This window comes from Leptodactylus fuscus, chromosome 7 (genome assembly GCF_031893055.1).
Source record: "Leptodactylus fuscus isolate aLepFus1 chromosome 7, aLepFus1.hap2, whole genome shotgun sequence".
NCBI classification, from domain to species: Eukaryota; Metazoa; Chordata; class Amphibia; order Anura; family Leptodactylidae; genus Leptodactylus; species Leptodactylus fuscus.
Genome location: NC_134271.1, coordinates 147954719 through 147980896, shown reverse-complemented (window position 1 = coordinate 147980896; position 26178 = coordinate 147954719). Strand labels below are relative to the sequence as shown.

Sequence of the window (26178 nt, the reverse complement as noted above, 5' to 3'; positions counted from 1 at the left end):
GTGGTTTCCGGAGTGAATTATTTCTAGACGTGCCAAACCCTATTCAATCTAGCAGAAAATTGGTGTCAATGCACACTTCTTCATAGCAGCACAAACTCAAAAATAATAAAGTACTGGATCCTTCATGTAACAGACAACGGTCCGTTCCCTCAGAACCATTGTATCTTGTGGTCCAAGGAACTTCAGTCCCACAGTAACATATTCTACTGTATAACATTTGGTCATATTAGTTCATTCGGCACCTGATAGAATAAAACCAGAGTCAAATAACCAAGGAAGATTTCTAGATGCCATGATGACTTGGCCACCAGTTTATCGCTCAAATCCACTTGTGAATTCATAAGTTCCTGATAAGAAATCCAAGGTAAGGGAGAACAAAGATTTATTTACATGCTGGCTTGATGAAGATTTTTGTGGCTTAGGTCAAAAAGTTTGGCCTATGTTATATTAAAAGACCATCATGAGATGTTGTTTCCATCTTAGGTGCTCCATAAGTGATATCCAGATAGTGCGGTCTATAGATGGCATCCTTGGTTTGGTTGATACTTCATGGCTCTTGTGGAAATCAGACATGATTTTTTTATGGATTAGAACAGGGGTCCTCAAACTGTGGCCCGCGGGCCACATGCGGCCCGACAAGCACTTCTGTCTGGCCTCGCCAACAACGCCGGCAGGCGTGCATTTATAATGAAGCTCCTGGGGAGCTCGGGCCAGGCCATGGAGCACACTTCACTTTACCTATTGGAGGGCATCGCTCCTGATGTCTGTGCCACCTGCTCTGCCTCCGGCCCACTGTTTAAAAAGTTTGAGGACCCCTGGATTAGAAGGTCAAAAAGTTTGGCCTATGTTATATCAGAAGACCATCAAAAGACACCATTTCCATTGTAGGTGCCCCAGAAGAGATATCCAGACAGTGCGGTCTATAGATGGCATCCTTGGTTTGGTTGATACCTCATGGCTCCCATGGAAATCAGACATTTTTTTGTGGATTAGATGGTCAAAAAGTTTGGCCTATGTTATATCAGAAGATCATCACGAGACACCGTTTCCATTGTAGGTGCCCCTTAAGAGATATCCAGACAGTGCGGTCTATAGATGGCGTCCTTGGTTTGGTTGATACTTTACAGCTCGCATGGAAATCAGACATTTGTTTGTGGATTAGAAGGTCAAGGCTGGTTCAGAAATCAGACGATAAGTTAGCAGTCTATTGAACACCTCCCAATATTACAATGAAGATGGTTTACGTTTGAACCTTGAAATGAAATAAGAAACATGGAATCAGTGACTCAAGCAATGTCAATGCCATACAAGGACTTTTAATATATTTTGGCCAAACGCATTAAGTTTTTGAAATATTCTGAATTATTTTTTGTGGCTTTCAATGTAACTTGTGCTCAAGACACAATATCTATACTTAGAAAAGACACCGACATTTGCTTCCTGTAGATACTGAGACCACAAAACACCACTTTACCCCAGATCGACATGTACAAGCTATAGAAGCGTTTGTGAAAAATTATATTCTAGCACAAGACAAAAATTCTGAACACTCAGAGACCAAAATGTAATTGACGACAAAACCTTTTGAAATGACTTTGTTTTCTTCGTTCGGGATGGTTTAACCCATCTCTGGTTTCAGAATGAGTAGAATGGGTCTATTGAGTCATGTAACACACCCAGACTGGAGATGAGCGAACTGGTTCCTTACCAGTAGGGTATGGTCATGTTTGGGGATTGTAGAAAATCAGATACAGAATAATCTATAATATATAAGATCTAGATGTATTTTTATTTCAGATTGGATATTGTCCAATGATTTTCCTGGAAACACAATGACATCTCTGTGACCAATAATACAGGAACACTGACACTTGGGGTACAGTATGATGACACGGGATACATTGAACACTATGGATGTTATATTTGTGTCGTACCTCGGGCAGAGTGACGGTGCTGTACAAGCTTTCTGCTCCATTTACCTCTTTCCTGTCCCACGTCTTTGGAGAATTTGTTGTTTTCTGACATCAAAATATGAAACATTCTCTTACTATAGTAATATATGTCCAGTTATCACTTACACCTTGTAGTCACATAATTAAAATACATATTCAAGATAGACAAATAGGAAGGACGGTGGTGGTGGGGGGGAGCACCTGCTGCAGTTAGTTGTCTTATAGCCAGATATAGAATGAAACTGACACTTGGGGTACAGGATAATGACACTGACACTTGGGGTACAGGATAATGACAGGCTGACACTTGGGGTACAGGATAATGACAGGCTGATACTTGGGGTACAGGATAATGACATGCTGATACTTGGGGTACAGGATAATGACAGGCTGACACTTGGGGTACAGGATAATGACAGGCTGACACTTAGGGTACAGGATAATGACACTGACACTTGGGGTACAGGATAATGACAGGCTGATACTTGGGGTACAGGATAATGACACTGACACTTGGGGTACAGGATAATGACAGGCTGACACTTGGGGTACAGGATAATGACAGGCTGATACTTGGGGTACAGGATAATGACACTGACACTTGGGGTACAGGATAATGACAGGCTGACACTTAGGGTACAGGATAATGACACTGACACTTGGGGTACAGGATAATGACAGGCTGATACTTGGGGTACAGGATAATGACACTGACACTTGGGGTACAGGATAATGACAGGCTGACACTTGGGGTACAGGATAATGACAGGCTGATACTTGGGGTACAGGATAATGACAGGCTGATACTTGGGGTACAGGATAATGACAGGCTGACACTTGGGGTACAGGATAATGACACTGACACTTGGGGTACAGGATAATGACAGGCTGATACTTGGGGTACAGGATAATGACACTGACACTTGGGGTACAGGATAATGACAGGCTGACACTTGGGGTACAGGATAATGACAGGCTGACACTTGGGGTACAGGATAATGACAGGCTGACACTTGGGGTTCAGGATAATGACAGGCTGATACTCGGGGTACAGGATAATGACAGGCTGACACTCGGGGTACAGGATAATGACAGGCTGATACTCGGGGTACAGGATAATGACAGGCTGATACTTGGGGTACAGGATAATGACAGGCTGATACTTGGGGTACAGGATAATGACAGGCTGACACTTGGGGTACAGGATAATGACAGGCTGATACTTGGGGTACAGGATAATGACAGGCTGACACTTGGGGTACGGGATAATGACAGGCTGATACTTGGGGTACGGGATAATGACAGGCTGATACTTGGGGTACAGGATTATGACACTTGGGGTACAGGCTGATTGTTGGGGTACAGGATGATGACACTGAACACTATTACAGCACTATATTTGTGTCCTACCTCTGGCAGTGTGACGGTGCTGTACATGCTTTCTGTTTCATTTACCTCTTTCTTGTCCGACTTCTTTGGAGAATTTTGTTGTTGTTTTCTTGTTTTCTGACATCAAAACATGAAATTTCTCTTACTATAGTAATATATGTCCAGTTATCACTTACATCTTGTAAGCACATAGTTACAATCCATATTCAAAATAGACAGAGGGGGAGAGGCTCCTGGTGCAGTTAGTTGTCTTATAGCCAGACAAAGAACTGTATGCCAAGATGATGATAATAATAATAATAATAATAATAATAATAATAATAATAATAATAATAAATAATAATATTTACTTTACTTAGCACATGATCCTATGCCCCTATAGTGTACACAGCACAGAGCAATATAGTGTATAGAACACATGTCCCTATAGTGTGACTTTATTTCATGGGTTATCCATGTTATTTCTTTACACACCATGGCATTGTTATAGTCACTTGCTCCTGTAGACTTGGTCTCCTTTCCATTTTGTTGGATTTCCTACAATAGAGAAAAGAAAAAAAAATGCACAAAATGACATTATTGTTTAGGGATTGTAGAAAATCAGATACAGAATAATCTATAATATGTAAGATCTAGAAGTATTGTTATTTCAGATTGGATATTGTCTAATGATTTTCCTGAAAACCCAATGACATCTCTGTGACCAATAATACAGGAACACTGACACTTGGGGTACAGGATAATGACAGAAGTATTGGCGCCCTCAGCCTAATACTTGGTAGCACAACCTTTAGACACAATAACTGCGCACAACCGCTTCCGCTAACCAGCAATGAGTTTCTTACAAGGCTCTGCTGGAATCTTAGGCCATTCTTCTTTGGCAAACTGCTCCAGGTCCCCCCTGAGATGTGAAGGGGGCCTTCTCCAAACTGCCATCAGGAGATCTCTCCCCCTCCCCCACAGGTGTTCTATGGGATTCAGGGCTGGACTCATTGCTGCCACTTTACAAGTCTCCAGGGCTTTCTCTCACCACCATTTTCTAGTGCTGACCTGAAGTGTGTTTTGGGTCATTGTCCTGCTGGAAGAGCCCTGACCTCTGAGGGAGACCCAGCTTTCTCACACTGGGCCCTACATTATGCTGCACAATGTGTTGGTCGTCTTCAGACTTCATAATACCATGCACACGGTCAAGCAGTCCAGGGCCAGAGGCAGCAAAGCAACCCCAAAACATCAGGGACCTCCGCCATGTCTGACTGTAGGGGGCGTCTTCTTCTCTTTGAAGGCCTCTGTTTTTCCCTGTAAACTCTATGTTGATGCCTTTTCCTACTTTTGTCTCATCTGACCAGAGAACATTCTTCCAGAACGTTTTTGGCTTTCTCAGGTAAGTTTTGGCAAACTCCAGCCTGGCTTTTTTATGTCTCTGGGTAAGAAGTGGGGTCTTCCTGGGTCTCCTACCATACAGTACCTTTTCATTCAGGCGCCGACGGATAGTACGTGGTGACACTGTTGTACCCTCGGACTGCAGGGCAGCTTGGACTTGTTTGGATGTTAGTCGAGGTTCTTTATCCACCATATCTTGCGGTGAAATCTCTGGGCAATGTTTCTTTTCCATCCAGGGAGGTTAGCCACAGTGTCATGGGCTTTAAACTTCTTGATGACACTGAGCACGGTAGACACAGGAACATTCAGGTCTTTGGAGATGGACTTGTAGCCTTGAGATTGCTCATGCTTCCTCACAATTTTGTTTCTCGAGTCCTCAGACAGTTCTTTGGTCTTCTTTCTTTTCTCCATGCTCAATGTGGTCACACAAGGACACAGGACAGAGGTTGAGTCAACTTTAATCCATTTCAACTGGCTGCAAGTGTGATTTAGTTATTGTCACCACCTGTTAGGTGCCTCAGGTAAGTAACAGGCGCTGTTAATTACACAAATTAGAGAAGCATCACATGATTTTTCAAACAGTGCCAATACTTTTGTCCACCCCCTTTTTTATGTTTGCTGTGGAATTATATCCAATTTGGCTTTTTGACAATTCTTTTTGTGGTTTTCCATCGAAGACAAATTAAATTTGTGATTGCAATCATTATCTGGAAGACAATGAGTATTATCTGACAGAATTGCAGGGGTGCCAATACTTTTGGCCAACACTGTATATATGTGTATCTATCCCACAGCAGTGCCTGCACAGTTCCCCACTGTGGCACAATAGACTGTGGGGCATCATAGAGGTTACAGGAGCCACAGTGGACCCTTAAAGCTCTATTATGCCCCACAGTTGCACACCCATGAACTATTATTATACTTAGGGATCTTCTCAGACCCCCGAGTATAATAATCGGAGCCCCAGGGGAGGTGAGGGAACATAATAAATAGTGATACTTACCTCTCCGGGATCCGATGTTATTATCATACAGGCCCAAAGCCTGCTAGGATTGTGTCAGACGTCACGTGGTCTGGGATATGACCATATAGGCCAAAGCCTATGCTAGCAGTACTATACAGACACAAAACTTGTGCTAGCAGTAATAGGCTATTACTACTAGCACAGGCTTTGGGCCTAGATTGTACTGCTAGCATAGGCTTTGGCCTATATGGTCATATCCCAGACCACGTGACGTCTGACACATTACCATACAGGCCCAAAGCCTGCTAGGATTAACATCGGATCCCGGAGAGGTAAGTATCACTATTTATTATGTTCCCTCACCTCTCCTAAGGGCTCCGATTATTATACTCGGGGGTCACTTGACGCTGACACTTGGGGTAAAAGATAATGACAGGCTGATACTTGGGGTACAAGATAATGTTATTTGGGGTACAGGATTATGACACTTGGGGTACAGGCTGATACTTGGAGTACAGGATGATGACATTGAACACTATTACAGCACTATATTTGTGTCCTACCTTGGGTAATGTGACGGTGATGTACACGCTATCTGGAACATTTATCTCTTTCCTGTCCGACGTCTTTGGAGAATTTTGTTGTTTTTTTGTTTTCTGACATCAAAATATGAAACATCTCTTACTATAGTAATATATGTCCAGTTATCACTTTCATTTTGTAGTCACATAGTTAAAATCCATATTCAAGATAGACAAATAGTCACCATACCAAAGGAAGGACAAAGTGGGGAGAGGCTCCTGCTGCAGAACTGCTATAGAACTGCAAGCCAGGAGAATAATAATAATAATGATGATAAAAGTATTATTATTATTATTATTATTATTATTATTATCATCATCAACAACAACAATCTGAAGAATGAACCTATCAGGATATTTAGTGTGGAATGAGCACACTATAAAAATAAAGATAAAAACTATTGAAAAAATAGCTTTCTATATACTGTAAATTTATTACTGAAATTATAGGAGGAGATTTATGAAGCCTGGCGGTTTCTATGCTGGTCTTTATTTCTGGTGCGGAGGGTCCACGCCTCCTCATAAATCTGCCACGCCCTGGGGCAAGTCATAGCTAGTACAGTATAGAGTTCAGCTATACCTTTCTCCAGTTTTCTGGCATAAATGATAATAAATCTTATGGGAGCTGGTGATCCCACCCCTAGCCATGACCCTTTTTAGGGAAGTGTCGAGGGTAGAGAAGAGGAGAAAAAAGTGGCAATTTTTTTCCACAAAAACTTAACTTGTATCATCGGCCCTACCAAGTTTTAAAAATGTCCATTGCAAAAATCACACAGCCAATTTTTCCCTTTCACGTGAATACGGCCTGAGACTTTTTCAGGTTTGGTCACTAATGGGTCAAGGAGTCAGGCATTCTGGGTCATCACCTATGAATGGAGATTGAGAATTATTCTCCATCATGAGGATCACACCCTTTGTGAAACCACAGGATGACGCACCTTGTTGACATACTGGACCTCACTATATAAAGTCTTAGATTGTTCATCTTGACTCTGATGAGAAGGACGTTCCTCTTGTTTTTGATTGTCTCCTTTCTGTAATATATTTAGATATGAGAAATAAATATGACGTTAGCTGACTTTTTATTTTTATCCCCCTACACCCAAACAACCCACCAGAGGAGATAAAAAAAAACACAATGTAACCCAAAATGGACAAAAGACTCTGGAGACCAAGGAGTCCAGCCAAGGGTTCCAAATTTTAGACATTTAGAACATCAACATTCTGATAGTAAGAACCTTCTCTTTCCTAAATTCACCTATCTGATAGATACTTAGAAATCCATAATGTAAGCTTAGATGCGACAAATAGTAACCTACAAACCAAAGTCGTAACTGGAAACTGTCCAGAAAATTGAGGTAAATCTGATAGACACAACCTCAAAGACTTAACTGGCTTAGAACAATGCCAACCCATATGGATCCAGTCCACGCCACCCCTAAACTCGACAACTTAGGGAGTAGATTGTACAAGTTCTGGGGTGGAGGAGGCAGAGATACAGAGTGAGCTTTAGTCGTTGGACTTTCAACAAGATGCCCAATGGAGAATCTGACCAAAATCCCAATCAATAATAGGGACATGAAAAACCATCCCAGGGCAAACTCAATTGGCACTCTAGAGCACTGGACTGGTTCAAGGAGAGGTCAACCATTGACAGAAGCCACCAGCAAAAATTTCTGTAGGGATCACATGATGATCAACTAGAGCTTGATAAATGAAACTTCCAGGAGAACCAGAATCCAGAAAACTTTTGTTGGTACATTAGTTTGACCTGGAATCTGGGTGACAGGAACGGATAGCTTGGGAGAGGGAACATCTCTAACTAGAGTAGACTCCCAACAGTTCAAGCTGATTGGATCCCAGTTTAAGGGAATACTTGCGGACATAGCGTTCCTTACGACCACAAAAGAGACCGAGGTTATCATTGTGCAACCCTTAGGAAGGAGTTTCAGGTGCTCAACCTGTTTGGGTTTCTGAGGGACTTCAGGAGCTGGGAAGAGGTTAAGGAGTCAGGCATTGACTGTCAGGGTCATTATCTATAAGTGGTGATTGGTAGAAAGACATATCATACACACCCAGGGAACATTGCTTAAAATACTCCTGATATTTGTACCTTGACATGCTGGACCGTAGCATATACAGTTTTAGACTTCTGCTCCTCTCCTGGACTCTGATAAGGATTTTCCTGTGTTGTTTCAGGATCTTCCGTCTGTAGAATTAGTATTATGTTGAAGAAATATATATCACATTATCTGACATCTTTTTTTTTATTCTTATTTTCCTATTTCAGCAGTACAAGTCACCCAGTATACAACAGTACTTAAATAAGCCCCTAACCCCAAACCACCCACCCACTACGGTAGAGGAACAACCCCACAATGTGACCCAAAATGGACAAATGATTTACGAGACCAAGGAGTTCATCCGAGGCCGTATCCTCTGATAATAAGAATATCCCCTTTTCCTAAGACCGTCTACCTGAGATTTCCAGAAGTTAACAAGGGAGACCATGGACACGGGAGACCAGACTGGGCACATCGGCCAGATTAACTGGTGTGGACCTGGTCAGGAGACGGGACTCTTTGTATCATTGTGATCTATGATGGTGGGAGTGCTCGCTTCCTAGTGGGTCTACTATACTGTAATATATACAGTGCGGGAGAGTATAGCCACAAGGAAGCAGGGATTTCCAACATCATGGATCATGAGGATACAAAGAGTCCTGTCTCCTGACTAGGTTTGGACCAGGAATTCCTACTCTTGTATGGACCGGGTTTTCTGGTCCAGCTTGCCTTGTGTATATGTGTGTGTATGGTGCCTTAGCGCTAACCACAAAGTGACGGCAAGTTTATGTGTAGCAAATAATCATCTAGAGACTGCCCAGAGAATTCAGGTAAATCTCTCAATAGACACAACCCTACTTAGCTATGGCTTCCCGATACGTAACTAACTTAGGACTAAGCAAACCCATATGGATATGGTCCTCAGTTGCCCTCAAACATGTTGGACATTGATTCGCATCACATCTTATATGTAAATATAAAAATTAGGAGAAAAAGGTTTTCTATAAATTATTATATATTGTACCCATCTGTTTGGCTCTTAGAGTCTACAGCATAAAAAAATAAAATAAAAATAATACAAAGATAATAATAATAATAATAATAATAATAATAATAATAATAATAATATAATTACAATAAAGATAATAATGATAATATTAACAATAATAATAATAATAATAACAACAATAAAGATAATATTAACAATGATAATAAATATAATAATAATAATAATAATAATAATAATAATAATATAATTACAATAAAGATAATAATGATAATATTAACAATGATAATAATAATAATAATAATAATAATAATAATAATAATACAATAAAGATAATAATGATAATAACAATAATAATTATTATTATTATTATTATGATTATTAATAATAATAATCTGACTACTACTAGTAATAGACTAAACTCTGTAGAGAATTATAATGGATCCTCTTTAGGGTTGAGCTGATATTGAGATTTCAGGATCAATTTTAAAATCCGATTTCCGATCATTTTCCAGCCGATCTCAATCGCGATCGTGAAATTTGCTTGATCGCTGATCGGGATCCGATCATTCCCGATCACTCAACCCTAGTCAATACTTCTCTATGGGAAAAGTCACTTTTAGGCTGAGTTCACACATAGTAAAGTGGAGCGCAATCTGGCACGTATACGCGTGTCAGGAGTTTGCGCGCTCAAAAAGATCCCATTGATTTCAATAGGAGTTACGAGCGTATACAGAGTATACACTTGTAACTCCCATTGAAATCAATGGGATCTTTTTGAGTGCGCAAACTGCTGACACACGTATACGTGCCAGATTGCGCTCCACTTTACTATGTGTGAATTCCCCCTTGCGATTGAGCCGATCTTGAGATTTCAAAATTCGATTTCCGATCATTTTCCAGCCAATCCTGATCCCGATCGTGAAACTTGCTCGATCGCCGATTGGGATCTGTTCTTTTCCGATCCTGATCGCTCAACCGTAATCCTTTTCATTCATTTCAATACAAGGGACACTGGATACATTATATAGTACAAATATCAGCACATATCAGGAATATCGATCTATAAGTCACACCTACTCGACTAAAATATTATCTAAATATTAATATTTTGTATTATAGAATAAATAAGGGATTCTAACCAGAGCGTTCTCTGTCGGAGGTTCCATACTTTGGCTTGCACCTAAAATAAAACCCCAAAGTATTAGTGTACTCTAATTCACTCCTGATAATAACTAGAGATGAGCGAACACTAAAATGTTCGAGGTTCGAAATTCGATTCGAACAGCCGCTCACTGTTCGAGTGTTCGAATGGGTTTCGAACCCCATTATAGTCTATGGGGAACATAAACTCGTTAAGGGGGAAACCCAAATTCGTGTCTGGAGGGTCACCAAGTCCACTATGACACCCCAGGAAATGATACCAACACCCTGGAATGACACTGGGACAGCAGGGGAAGCATGTCTGGGGGCATAAAAGTCACTTTATTTCATGGAAATCCCTGTCAGTTTGCGATTTTCGCAAGCTAACTTTTCCCCATAGAAATGCATTGGCCAGTGCTGATTGGCCAGAGTACGGAACTCGACAAATCAGCGCTGGCTCTGCTGGAGGAGGCGGAGTCTAAGATAGCTCCACACCAGTCTCCATTCAGGTCCGACCTTAGACTCCGCCTCCTCCGGCAGAGCCAGCGCTGATTGGCCGAAGGCTGGCCAATGCATTCCTATGCGAATGCAGACTTAGCAGTGCTGAGTCAGTTTTGCTCAACTACACATCTGATGCACACTCGGCACTGCTACATCAGATGTAGCAATCTGATGTAGCAGAGCCGAGGGTGCACTAGAACCCCTGTGCAAACTCAGTTCACGCTAATAGAATGCATTGGCCAGCGCTGATTGGCCAATGCATTCTATTAGCCCGATGAAGTAGAGCTGAATGTGTGTGCTAAGCACACACATTCAGCACTGCTTCATCAAGCCAATACAATGCATTAGCCAGTGCTGATTGGCCAGAGTACGGAATTCGGCCAATCAGCGCTGGCTCTGCTGGAGGAGGCGGAGTCTAAGGTCGGACCTGAATGGAGACTGGTGTGGAGCGATCTTAGACTCCGCCTCCTCCAGCAGAGCCAGCGCTGATTGGCCGAATTCCGTACTCTGGCCAATCAGCACTGGCTAATGCATTGTATTGGCGTGATGAAGCAGTGCTGAATGTGTGTGCTTAGCACACACATTCAGCTCTACTTCATCGGGCTAATAGAATGCATTGGCCAGCGCTGATTGGCCGAATTCCGTACTCTGGCCAATCAGTGCTGGCCAATGCATTCTATTAGCTTGATGAAGCAGAGTGTGCACAAGGGTTCAAGCGCACCCTCGGCTCTGATGTAGCAGAGCCGAGGCTGCACAAGGGTTCAAGCGCACCCTCGGCTCTGATGTAGGAGAGCCGAGGGTGCACTTGAACCCTTGTGCAGCCTCGGCTCTGCTACATCAGAGCCGAGGGTGCGCTTGAACCCTTGTGCACACTCTGCTTCATCAAGCTAATAGAATGCATTGGCCAGCGCTGATTGGCCAATGTATTCTATTAGCCTGATGAAGTAGAGCTGAATGTGTGTGCTAAGCACACACATTCAGCTCTACTTCATCGGGCTAATAGAATGCATTGGCCAGCGCTGATTGGCCAGAGTACGGAACTCGACCAATCAGCGCTGGCTCTGCTGGAGGAGGCGGAGTCTAAGATCGCTCCACACCAGTCTCCATTCAGGTCCGACCTTAGACTCCGCCTCCTCCAGCAGAGCCAGCGCTGATTGGCCGAATTCCGTACTCTGGCCAATCAGCACTGGCTAATGCATTGTATTGGCGTGATGAAGCAGTGCTGAATGTGTGTGCTTAGCACACACATTCAGCTCTACTTCATCGGGCTAATAGAATGCATTGGCCAATCAGCGCTGGCCAATGCATTCTATTAGCGTGAACTGAGTTTGCACAGGGGTTCTAGTGCACCCTCGGCTCTGCTACATCAGATTGCTACATCTGATGTAGCAGTGCCGAGTGTGCATCAGATGTGTAGTTGAGCAAAACTGACTCAGCACTGCTAAGTCTCTGCATTCGCATAGGAATGCATTGGCCAGCCTTCGGCCAATCAGCGCTGGCTCTGCCGGAGGAGGCGGAGTCTAAGGTCGGACCTGAATGGAGACTGGTGTGGAGCGATCTTAGACTCCGCCTCCTCCAGCAGAGCCAGCGCTGATTGGTCGAGTTCCGTACTCTGGCCAATCAGCGCTGGCCAATGCATTCTATTAGCCCGATGAAGTAGAGCTGAATGTGTGTGCTTAGCACACACATTCAGCTCTACTTCATCAGGCTAATAGAATACATTGGCCAATCAGCGCTGGCCAATGCATTCTATTAGCTTGATGAAGCAGAGTGTGCACAAGGGTTCAAGCGCACCCTCGGCTCTGATGTAGCAGAGCTGAGGGTGCACAAGGGTTCAAGTGCACCCTCGGCTCTCCTACATCAGAGCCGAGGGTGCGCTTGAACCCTTGTGCAGCCTCGGCTCTGCTACATCAGAGCCGAGGGTGCGCTTGAACCCTTGTGCACACTCTGCTTCATCAAGCTAATAGAATGCATTGGCCAGCACTGATTGGCCAGAGTACGGAATTCGGCCAATCAGCGCTGGCCAATGCATCCCTATGGGAAAAAGTTTATCTCACAAAAATCACAATTACACACCCGATAGAGCCCCAAAAAGTTATTTTTAATAACATTCCCCCCTAAATAAAGGTTATCCCTAGCTATCCCTGCCTGTACAGCTATCCCTGTCTCATAGTCACAAAGTTCACATTCTCATATGACCCGGATTTGAAATCCACTATTCGTCTAAAATGGAGGTCACCTGATTTCGGCAGCCAATGACTTTTTCCAATTTTTTTCAATGCCCCCAGTGTCGTAGTTCCTGTCCCACCTCCCCTGCACTGTTATTGGTGCAAAAAAGGCGCCAGGGAAGGTGGGAGGGGAATCGAATTTTGGCGCACTTTACCACGTGGTGTTCGATTCGATTCGAACATGGCGAACACCCTGATATCCGATCGAACATGTGTTCGATAGAACACTGTTCGCTCATCTCTAATAATAACACAATGACATCTGCCTATGAATGACGTGTTGTTATTGGGGTCCTATTCAAGGACGGCTCAGTGATGGTCCATGAGAGGCAACTAACATGATGGTTACAACAGTCTTATATATAAGACACAAGTGTAATGACTACTGTATAACCCAAAGAAAAATACCAACTGCACCAGAATGTGTGGAGCAGCTCCTATTGAATGATACTAAGAGCTGAAGCTGTTGAAAGGCCCCCATTAACTTTGGCAAAGGGCCCTATACTTGTAGACAGTGTCCTAACATTCTCCTGTACCCCAAGCAGTGGTTGTCAGTACTGGAGCAATGACAACACTTGTATATAAGTAGAGATGAGCGAACACTAAAATGTCAGAGGTTCGAAATCCGATTCGAACAGCCGCTCAATGTTCAACTGTTCGAACGGATTTTGAACCCCATTATAGTCTATGGGGGGAAATGCTCGTTTCAGGGGTACGCAAAATTCGATAAAATTAAACTTACCAAGTCCACGAGTGAGGGTCGGGCTGGCTTCTGCTTGAAGTCTTCTCCCGGTGCAGCGCCCCCGCGGCGTTTTCCGGCTGTAATTCACTCTGCCTAGGCATCCGGCCTGAAGCTTGAGCAGAGCCGAATGCGCATGTGCAGTCGGCTCTGCATAGGCCAGATGCCTAGGCAGAGTGAATTACAGCCGGAAGATGCCGCACGGAGAAGACTTCTAAAGGTAAGAGAAGAACCAGCGTTGATTGGCATTGTATAGCATTCTGCTAATCAACGCTGGTTCTGCATCAAACCTTAAACTTCGAACAGCTAGTAGTGTTCAATCGAATACCATAGTATTTGATCAAACACCTACTCAATCGAACACTACTCGCTCATCTCTACATATAAGTACAGTCCTAGGTGGTGTATGTGAGTACTTTCTTAGTACACTGTGCCTATCAGATGGCGCTCCACATGGCAGGGATCTATGACACTCTCAGTGTTAGATGCTCCTCAACAACAGAACCTTCTCCATAGTGGTCTGTGGCAAATATATATATATATATATACATACATATATATATACATACACACTCACCGGCCACTTTATTAGGTACACCATGCTAGTAACGGGTTGGACCCCCTTTTGCCTTCAGAACTGCCTCAATTCTTCGTGGCATAGATTCAACAAGGTGCTGGAAGCATTCCTCAGAGATTTTGGTCCATATTGACATGATGGCATCACACAGTTGCAGTCGCAGATTTGTCGGCTGCACATCCATGATGCGAATCTCCCGTTCCACCACATCCCAAAGATGCTCCTCTATTGGATTGAGATCTGGTGACTGTGGAGGCCATTGGAGTACAGTGAACTCATTGTCATGTTCAAGAAACCAGTCTGAGATGATTCCAGCTTTATGACATGGCGCATTATCCTGCTGAAAGTAGCCATCAGATGTTGGGTACATTGTGGTCATAAAGGGATGGACATGGTCAGCAACAATACTCAGGTAGGCTTTGGCGTTGCAACGATGCTCAATTGGTACCAAGGGGCCCAAAGAGTGCCAAGAAAATATTCCCCACACCATGACACCACCACCACCAGCCTGAACCGTTACCGATACAAGGCAGGATGGATCCATGCTTTCATGTTGTTGATGCCAAATTCTGACCCTACCATCCGAATGTCGCAGCAGAAATCGAGACTCATCAGACCAGGCAACGTTTTTCCAATCTTCAATTGTCCAATTTCGATGAGCTTGTGCAAATTGTAGCCTCAGTTTCCTGTTCTTAGCTGAAAGGAGTAGCACCCGGTGTGGTCTTCTGCTGCTGTAGCCCATCTGCCTCAAAGTTGGACGTACTGTGCGGCGTTCAGAGATGCTCTTCTGGCTACCTTGGTTGTAACGGGTGGCTATTTGAGTCACTGTTGCCTTTCTATCAGCTCGAACCAGTCTGGCCATTCTCCTCTGACCTCTGGCATCAACAACGCATTTCCGCCCACAGAACTGCCGCTCACTGTATGTTTTTTCTTTTTCGGACCATTCTCTGTAAACCCTAGAGATGGTTGTGCGTGAAAATCCCAGTAGATCAGCAGTTTCTGAAATACTCAGACCAGCCCTTCTGGCACCAACAACCATGCCACGTTCAAAGGCACTCAAATCACCTTTCTTCCCCATACTGATGCTCGGTTTGAACTGCAGGAGATTGTCTTGACCATGTCTACATGCCTAAATGCACTGAGTTGCCGCCATGTGATTGGCTGATTAGAAATTAAGTGTTAACGAGCAGTTGGACAGGTGTACCTAATAAAGTGGCCGGTGAGTGTATATATATATATATATATATATATATATATATATATATATATATATATATATTTATTTCTCCAGTCCTCTATTTGAGTCTTCTGGTCAGTATAACTAGGCTTGGCCCAATTTCCAGTGATGTCACTAACTATGGAGTGGTGTGCATTATACATGAGTGATAGTGAAGTGTCATACTGACACTTGGGGTACAGGATAGTGACAGGCTGACACTTGGGGTACAGGATAATGACACTGACACTTGGGGTACAGGATAATGACAGGCTGATACTTGGGGTACAGGATAATGACAGGCTGATACTTGGGGTACAGGATAATGACAGGCTGACACTCGGGGTACAGGATAATGACAGGCTGATACTTGGGGTACAGGATAGTGACAGGCTGACACTTGGGGTACAGGATAATGACAGGCTGATACTGGGGGTACAGGATAATGACAGGCTGACACTTGGGGTACAGGATAATGACAGGCTGACACTTGGGGTACAGGATAATGACAGGCTGATACTTGGGGTACAGTATAATGACAGGCTGATACTTGGGGTACAGGATAATGACATTATTATTATTTCCAGGACATTGTACATACTGTAGGTATTCTTGTATAACTTACCTTTCTGTTGTATTACACTTTTCCTGAAGCAACGTACATAGACAATCCCAATGATCACTATGATCACTATGACAATTACCGATATAGTTAGAATACGTTCCCTATCATGGAGGTCGCTCCTCTTCTCTGGTCCTGCAGGAGGAATATAGAAGATATTACTGTATATCAGGATATCTCACAGTCTTGTTACTTCTTGGTAAATATTATATTAGTGATGACTTTCCTCTGCCCGGTCACTATATACAGTAATACTCCTATATAGAGCAGGATCTGATGTCACAGTCTTATGATTATAGTAAGAGATACATAGACATATACATATATACATAGACATACATAGACATACATATATACTGTAAAAGCGGATGCTTGGGGCTGGTTGTTAGGCAAGTAAAATACACGTGAAGCTTGGTCTTCAGGTTCAACGGATGTTCGGTTTATTAAGAGCAAATTCACAAAGTTCAACATAAACAGCTTTCTTCAGCAACAAAGGAAAAGAAAAGGCTTACTTCAGCCACAAGGCAATCACTTCACTTCAGTGGAGCATGATCGGAGATGAGCCTGAATCTCCTGCCTAAGAGGTAATACCTCAGTGAGTCCAGGGCCCATTTGACTGCTAGGCACTCTTTTTCCACAATGGAATAGTTCCTCTCTGCAGAATTTAATTTCCGGCTTAGATACATCACTGGATGTTCCTCTCCATTGACCTCTTGCGACAATACGGCTCCTAAGCCGACCTCTGAGGCATCAGTTTGCACTATAAACTCTTTAGCAAAGTCTGGTGCTATTAATACTGGTTGTCTACACAGGGCTGTTTTAAGACTCTGAAAAGCCCTCTCTGCCTCGGGTGACCACTGTACCATCACCGACTTTCTTCCCTTAGTGAGGTCGGATAAGGGTGCTGCCATGCTAGCAAAATTGGGTACAAATCGCTGGTAATACCCCACAATACCTAAAAAAAGCTCTCACCTGTTTTTTTGTGAGTGGGCGAGGCCAGCTTTGTATGGCATCTACTTTATTGTTTTGGGGTTTAATCAAGCCCCTCCCTACAATATAGCCCACATACCTCGCCTGCTCCATGCCTATGGCACATTTTTCTGGGTTGGCTGTAAAACATGCTTTCTTAAGAGAATCCAAAACAGCCTGAACCTTGTTCAAATGGCTGTTCCAGTCTAGACTGAAAATAACAATATCGTCCAGATAGGCTGCCACATATTCTGTGTGTGGGGCAAGGATGGTATCCATTGCCCTTTGGAAGGTGGCAGGAGCTCCCTTCAGACCAAATGGCATCCTAGCATACTGGAAACAACCGTCAGGGGTGGAAAACGCCATCTTCTCCCTGGCATCTTTAGCCAGTGATATCTGCCAATACCCCTTTGTCAGATCTAGGGTGGTTATGTACCTGGCTGGACCCAACCTTTCAATGAGCTCATCTACTCACAGCATAGGGTAGGCACAGTGGCGTAACTAGGAATGGCGGGGCCCCGTGGCGAACTTTTGACATGGGGCCCCCCCGACAGTATTATGTCCCTTAGTGGCCCCTGCACACAGTATTATACCCAATAGTGGCCCCCTGCACACAGTATTATGTCCCATAGTGTCCCCTGCACACAGTATTATGTCCCATAGTGGCCCCTGCACACAGTATTATGTCCCTTAGTGGCCCCTACAGGACTAAATACTGTCACCGCTGATCGCTATACCAGGACAAATTGTGGATAAAAAAAAATCTGGCCCTGTGCATTACAATTTAGTAACTCCATGTGCCTCATATTAATAGCAGTTAACCCCATCATCTCCCTCACATTAACCCCTGTGTGCCTCACCATAAGAGTTACTGATATGTGAGAGACATGGAGGTAATAATAAAGTATCTTCATTACTATTACCCCCAAATGTCTCACATATCAGTAACTCTTATGGTGAGGCACACAGGGGTTAATGTGAGGGAGATGATGGGGTTAACTGCTATTAATATGAGGCACATGGAGTTACTAAAACACAAGTAATCCCCCCATATGCCTGATAGTAATAAGTAACCCCAGTACGTACCTGTGTACCTGATAGTAATAAGTAACCCCAGTACGTACCTGTGTACCTGATAGTAATAAGTAACCCCAGTACGTACCTGTGTAGCTTCAGTTTCATTTTCCTGGAGCAGCTTCTTCCTCTTCTCTTCTGTGCTGGACGGCAGGGATAAGCCCCGCCTCCTCCTCTCATTGGTGGGCAGAGGACAGCAGAGAAAGGGAGGGGGAAGAGAGGGGGAGCGTCCTGCAGCGCTGACAGGAGCCAGAGCTGCAGCTCCTGTGTCTCAGCCGTTGCTGCAGCTTCGGGGCCCCCTGTTGGTGGAAAGTATTCCACCAACAGGGGGCCCCGATCATTATACTCGGGGGTCCGAAAAGACCTCCGAGCATAATGATAGCAGCGGTAGCAGCTGTCACCGGGCCCCTAATGTCCCGGGCCCTGTGGCAGCTGCTACGGTGGTAGTTACGCCACTGGGTAGGCATCCATTTTTGAAATGTCATTAAGCTTTCTGAAATCATGACAAAACCGCCAAGTCCCATTAGGTTTAGGAACCAGTACAATCGGACTAGACCAGTCACTCTTGGACACTTCAATCACTCCCAGAGATAACATCCTCTGCACCTCTTCTGACACAATCTTCCTACGGGCCTCAGGTATCCTATAGGGTTTTACTTTTACGTGGGGTTCTGTAATGATCTCATGCTCTATCACAGTGGTACACCCTGGTAAACCAGAAAACATCTCCTGGTTGTGTTGCAGGAATTCTTTTGTTTCGTGTTTCTGAGAAGTGGACAGAGTCTCTGCTATTCCCACTTTGTGGTGTTCTGACTCTACAACTGTGGAAGGGGAGGTTACCGTGGCCAAGGACTCCCTTTCTCTCCAGGGTTTAATCAGATTTACATGGTAAATCTGGGTGGGTTTCCTTTTCCCTGGTTGGTGCACCTTATAATTTACTTCTCCAACCCTTTCCAATATCTCAAAAGGGCCCTGCCACTTAGCCAGGAACTTGCTTTCTACACTTGGAACAAATATTAGGACCCGGTCACCTGGATTGAACTCTCTCACTCTTGCAGAGCGATTATATACACACTTTTGCATTTCCTGCGCTTTCTGTAAATGCTCCTTTACTATGGGCATTATCTTGGAGATTCTCTCCTGCATGTTGGCCACATGTTCAATAACACTGCGGTATGGCGTGGCCTCAGATTCCCATGTTTCCTTAGCAAGGTCTAAAGACCACGGGGATGTCTAACGTATAATAACTCAAACGGGGAGAACCCTGTAGAGGCCTGAGGAACTTCCCTAATAGAAAATAGCAGGTACGGTAATAGGCAATCCTAATCTTTTCCATCTTTTTCGACAGCCTTTTTTAGCATTGCCTTTAGGGTTTTGTTGAATCTTTCTACCAGGCCATCAGTTTGGGGATGGTACACAGAGGTTCTTAACTGTCTGATTTTAAAGACCTTACATAGTTCCTTCATGACCTTAGACATAAAAGGTGTACCCTGGTCTGTCAGGATTTCCTTGGGAATCCCCACCCTAGTGCACATATGAAACAGCTCCTTGGCTATGCACTTGGCTGTGGGTTTCCTTAAAGGGACCGCCTCTGGATACCTGGTGGCATAGTCCAGTATAACCAAAATATATTGATGCCCTCTGCCTGACTTCACCAAGGGCCCTACAATATCCAAAGCAATCCGTTCAAACGGAACCTCAATGACAGGCAAAGGTATCAAGGGACTCCTGAAATGTGTAATAGGAGCATTTACCTGGCAGGTTGGACAAGACCTACAATAGTTTTCTATTTCTTTATAGCACCCTGGCCAGTAAAACCTTTGCAAAATACGTTCCCTGGTCTTGTCTGCTGCTAAGTGGCCCCCTAACACATGTGAGTGGGCCATATCCAACACCATTTTCCTGTATGGTTTAGGAACCAGTAGCTGTTCTACAGTTTCACCATTAACCCTTGTCACACGGTATAACAGGTTGTTGTGCATCTCAAAATACGGATACCGCAGTTCAGCCCCTGGTTCCTGTGGTATGTTATTTAGTACTGTCACATTTTCAAAGGCGGTTTTTAGGGTGGGATCTTGTAATTGTGCAGTCCCAAAGTTAACCCTTGATACTTCAAGGTCTGGGAGTACGGACTCAGTATCTGTGGGCTCATCCTCATCCCCTAATAACACCGCCAGAGGAAAATTATCTGTCCCTTGAGCGGTTGCTTCATACCCTGAAGACACCCTGTTATCTGAAACAGACACTTTTACATCAGAAGGTGACAATTTATCCCACAATTCCCAAAATAACGGAAAATCCTGCCCTAATATCATCTCATACAACAGGTTTTTAACCACACCCACTTTATGGGTGACACTCCCACACACAGTCTCTATATGTATTTGGGCTATCGGATAGTTCTTGGTGTCCCCGTGTATGCACACAACCCCCATGACTTGCCCTGGGTCACACAACACAGGAAACAGTTCATCTCTGACCAGAGTTACCAGACTCCCTGAGTCCAGTAGTGCAATGACTTTGGTGCCATTAATTGTCAGCTGACACCTTTGGGGTCTGTCCAGGTCAGTGGTTATGGTGCTGCATACTGGGTGGGCAAGCATGGAGCAGCGTCGCGCCATATTACAATCCATAGGTTCTGATTTCTCAGGACAACGTGCGGCAATATGTCCAGGAGCATGACACCTCCAGCATACTATTGGGCGAGGCTGTGCTTTGGCACTTGCTCCTACCTCTTCCAGCTTCTGGTATGCAGGGAATGGCCTCTGTTCCTCGGCCGACTGATTCCATCTTTTACTGGCCCCGGGGTTCCTCAAGGAAGTTTTTTCCCTAGTGGGGCGTACAATAAAGTTTTCAGCAGTAGTATACCTCTCAACCAACTCCACAAGGCTGTCTGCGTTGTCTGGACTTCCCCGGATAACCCAGCGCTGTAATGGAGCAAGGAGAGCACTTACATAGCGATCCATTGCGACTCTCTCCACCATCTGTTCTGAGGTAAGTGTCTCAGGAAGTAGCCACTTTCGGATCAGGTGGAACAGGTCATACATCTGGGACCGCGGCGGTTTTTCCAGAGAGAAGGACCACTGCAGCACCCGCTGCGCTTGGACTGCCACACTGACTCCCAAACGGGCAAGTATCTCGGCTTTCAACTTGCGGTAGTCCTTAGAGTCTTGTACAGACAAATCAAAATATGCCTTTTGCAGCTCGCCAGTCAGGTAGGGAGCCAGTACCTCCGCCCACTGCCCCTAGGCAGCTTTTCTCTGTCTGCAGTGCGTTCAAAAATAGTCAGGTATGCTTCCACATTGTCCTCAGCAGTCATTTTCTGTAATGAGGCATGTACCTGTTCCCGGACATCACTCACAGGAGCGGCTACAGGTACACCTGTCTGCGCTGCCACCATTTTTAGGAGAGTTGCCATTTGTTCCATCAGCAAGCGATTGGTCTCCTGCTGTTGCACAGTAGAGCGCACCAACTGCTGGACCAGCTCCTCCATAGCTCTGGTATAGTCCTTTGGCAATGTGGCGGTCTCCACCCAAGACATACACAGCTGAAATGGCTATCTTCAATGGTTTGTTGCGCCAAACAACGACACTTGCCTGCCCATCTCCTCCACCATATGTAAAAGCGGGTGCTTGGGGCTGGTTGTTAGGCAAGTAAAATACACGTGAAGCTTGGTCTTCAGGTTCAACGGATGTTCGGTTTATTAAGAGCAAATTCACAAAGTTCAACATAAACAGCTTTCTTCAGCAACAAAGGAAAAGAAAAGGCTTACTTCAGCCACAAGGCAATGCAGTCCATAAACTTAACAGGCTGGCCCTTCTGGTTCTCCTCAGCTATACTGGGTTTGGGTCCTCAGCTCTCAACAGCAGCAGCAACAATGAAAGTCAGAGACACACCCAACTGTGGGACAGGGTTTAAGGCTCCCACTGCTGCTATTACCAAACCCTGGAATAGAGCATCGGGCCCGGGTCTACAAACTAACCCCAAAACCTGGACATGAATTTATCCCTCACCAGGTGGAGAGGAGCCATCTCAATGGGATATATCTCCCCTCCACAACCATTCCCACTGCCTGCCTACAATACATATACATATACATACATATATACATACATATATACATACACATACATAGACATATACATACATATATACATACACATACATAGACATATACATACATATATACATACACATACATAGACATATACATACATATATACATACATATATACATACATATATACATACACATACATAGACATATACATACATATACATATACATACATATATACATACATATATACATACACATACATAGACATATACATACATATACATATACATACATATATACATAAATATATACATACACATACATAGACATATACATACATATATACATATACATACATATATACATACATATATACATACACATACATAGACATATACATACATATACATATACATACATATATACATACATATATACATACACATACATAGACATATACATACATATATACATACATATATATATACACATACATAGACATATACATACATATACATATACATACATATATACATACATATATACATACACATACATAGACATACACTCACCGGCCACTTTATTAGGTACACCTGTCCAACTGCTCGTTAACACTTAATTTCTAATCAGCCAATCACATGGCGGCAACTCAGTGCATTTCGGCATGTAGACATGGTCAAGACAATCTCCTGCAGTTCAAACCGAGCATCAGTATGGGGAAGAAAGGTGATTTGAGTGCCTTTGAACGTGGCATGGTTGTTGGTGCCAGAAGGGCTGGTCTGAGTATTTCAGAAACTGCTGATCTACTGGGATTTTCACGCACAACCATCTCTAGGGTTTACAGAGAATGGTCCGAAAAAGAAAAAACATCCAGTGAGCGGCAGTTCTGTGGGCGGAAATGCGTTGTTGATGCCAGAGGTCAGAGGAGAATGGCCAGACTGGTTCGAGCTGATAGAAAGGCAACAGTGACTCAAATAGCCACCCGTTACAACCAAGGTAGCCAGAAGAGCATCTCTGAACGCACAGTACGTCCAACTTTGAGGCTACAGATGGGCTACAGCAGCAGAAGACCACACCGGGTGCCACTCCTTTCAGCTAAGAACAGGAAACTGAGGCTACAATTTGCACAAGCTCATCGAAATTGGACAATTGAAGATTGGAAAAACGTTGCCTGGTCTGATGAGTCTCGATTTCTGCTGCGACATTCGGATGGTAGGGTCAGAATTTGGCGTCAACAACATGAAAGCATGGATCCATCCTGCCTTGTATCGGTAACGGTTCAGGCTGGTGGTGGTGGTGTCATGGTGTGGGGAATATTTTCTTGGCACTCTTTGGGCCCCTTGGTACCAATTGAGCATCGTTGCAACGCCAAAGCCTACCTGAGTATTGTTGCTGACCATGTCCATCCCTTTATGACCACAATGTACCCAACATCTGATGGCTACTTTCAGCAGGATAATGCAATGCCATGTCATAAAGCTGGAATCATCTCAGACTGGTTTCTTGAACATGACAATGAGTTCACTGTACTCCAATGGTCTCCACAGTCACCAGATCTCAATCCAATAGAGCATCTTTGGGATGTGGTGGAACGGGAGATTCGCATCATGGATGTGCAGCCGACAAATCTGCGGCAACTGTGTGATGCCATCATGTCAATATGGACCAAAATCTCTGAGGAATGCTTCCAGCACCTTGTTGTATCTATGCCACGAAGAATTGAGGCAGTTCTGAAGGCAAAAGGGGGTCCAACCCGTTACTAGCATGGTGTACCTAATAAAGTGGCCGGTGAGTGTATAAATACATATATACATATACATACATAGGTCCATCTACTTTTCCACCACCAATAAGCTGATATGTACTTCTTTCTCTTTCTAAGGCTGAGGCCTCTATAATGTGGAACTGCAGCTTTTTTGTTGCATAACCCTGGAGCCTCACCCTAAAGTGGCTATTTGGCAGTTGCAGTGCATATTATACTATCCTGTACTACAGCTGCTGCAGAAGCTCTTTAAACTGGGTTTTCACACTGCGTTTTATTAGTCTTGTAAAAGCAGTTGAAAATCCTTATGAAAAAATATGCATTTTTGGAAAATTGATGATGGTGTTTTAGCTAGTTACTAGAGATGAGCGAGTACTGTTTGGATCAGCCGATTCGAACAGCACGCTCCATAGAAATGAATGGATGCACCTGGTACTTCCGCTTTGACGTTGGCCGGCTGCTTAACCCCCCACGCGCTGGCTACGTCCATTCATTTCTATGCGAGCGTGCTGTTCGGATCGGCTGATCCAAACAGTACTCGCTCATCTCTACTAGTTACCTGTATTGCAGTATTCCTTGGGGATCACAGTCTTGGAGACGTTACTGACAGGGTTACTTGCGGTGCAGATATAGGTGAGGTTCACATCACTGGGTGGTACATACAGGACCCCTCCGGTCACATTGACATCACTGCTGTTAATATTCCTCCATGTTATAGTCACATCTGGTTTGTCCACAGTGCACAACAAGGCCGGGGAGCAAGTGTCATTCCTGGTGATGGTGCCGGTGATCCTCAGGTCTCCAGGGCATAATCTCTCTGTGTAAGAAACATTAAGAAGAACATTGTGAAGATGATCTAAAGAAGGTTGAAGAATAAAACCAATCGGTCATGGTCAGACGGGGGTGTCTGTGTCCCAACAGCAGTAAGAGGATTGGTCATGGTGACTTGGAGAAGGCTGGAGAATGTGCAAGGAAACTGGTCGGCCCATCTGTGACTGGATGCCATCAAACTGGGTAGATTGTTATATGGTTACCTGGGCAAGTGGAGATACTATAAGTAGCCTACCTGTATGTAGTGCGGTGATTGTACAGTGCCATACACTGCCTATGTAATGAGTGGGGGGCTGCAGGCCCACCCCAGCTCGGGGGCCCACTATGCATTATCATGTTGACCAGCCCAAGCCTAAAACCAGTCATGGACCAACATTTTGTTATACACATAACAATTAAAAATGACAATTAGTAAAGCCTATGGAGACCTTGGACATGGAAGAAATGAGTCTTAGATGTGTCGGGGGTTTCCATGAGTTATGAATTTGCTGTAGGTTTAGGCCTCAATCTTCATCCCTTCAGTCAGTGTCAGATATTGCGGTATACAGTGCACAATCTGCTCCTAGATCCAGACTTTTCTGCTGTGGTCAGGTCTCTTTCAGACAATACATGTTGGATGTGCGTCCATGATGCTACGGCCATCCCTAGCTCTCCTGAAATACCATAGATTCTGTGTTGTGCCTTCTCCTTCCTCTGCCCATGAGGAATCTCCTCTCCCTTGTTCAAACATACACTGAAGACATATAACGCGTGATCTCTATAACGTGTGATCTCTCCTCCTCCCCTGCAGACTCTGCCATATCTGTCTCATCCTTTTCTACACTCTCATGCATTTCTACTTATGTGATCTGCCCTCCCTGAAGACTTAGATGTGCAGATGGGTGAAATCATCCAGCATGTATAACCTTCTCCTCTTCCCTGTTACTATCTTTAGAGGGCGGCGTATAGAGGCACTGTTCTCCTAATTACATCCTGGAGAATAGATTTGCATATTTTTTACCCAGAATCCCTAGCGGAGCAGGAATGACTTGTAAGTCTCCGTACTGCCTATGTAGGCACACACTCTCCCTGATGTGTACGATTATCCCCTGACCCTAGTCTATAGTCTCTCACTCTGCCAAA

At 44.1% G+C, this 26178-nt stretch overlaps 1 protein-coding gene and 1 long non-coding RNA gene across 2 annotated transcripts in view; both read right to left on the bottom strand.

Annotated features, from left to right (window-relative positions):
* Nucleotides 1-3370: 3370 nt before the first annotated feature.
* LOC142213066 (uncharacterized) lies at nucleotides 3371-6336 on the bottom strand. The gene is made up of 3 exons (XR_012717223.1): nucleotides 6249-6336; nucleotides 3816-3878; nucleotides 3371-3458 (listed from the first exon to the last, which is right to left on the bottom strand). It is a non-coding gene; the product is annotated as an uncharacterized LOC142213066 (long non-coding RNA).
* A 775-nt stretch (nucleotides 6337-7111) lies between these two features.
* The window catches only part of LOC142214630 (SLAM family member 9-like), a 66687-nt gene continuing 47620 nt past the window's right edge, over nucleotides 7112-26178 (bottom strand). The window contains exons 3-8 of the mRNA XM_075283568.1: nucleotides 24785-25042; nucleotides 16365-16496; nucleotides 10478-10518; nucleotides 8380-8475; nucleotides 7205-7300; nucleotides 7112-7132 (exon numbers count right to left, since the gene is read on the bottom strand). Coding sequence (XP_075139669.1) covers nucleotides 7112-7132; nucleotides 7205-7300; nucleotides 8380-8475; nucleotides 10478-10518; nucleotides 16365-16496; nucleotides 24785-25042 — 644 coding nt within the window. The remainder of the gene's footprint in view (nucleotides 7133-7204; nucleotides 7301-8379; nucleotides 8476-10477; nucleotides 10519-16364; nucleotides 16497-24784; nucleotides 25043-26178) is intronic.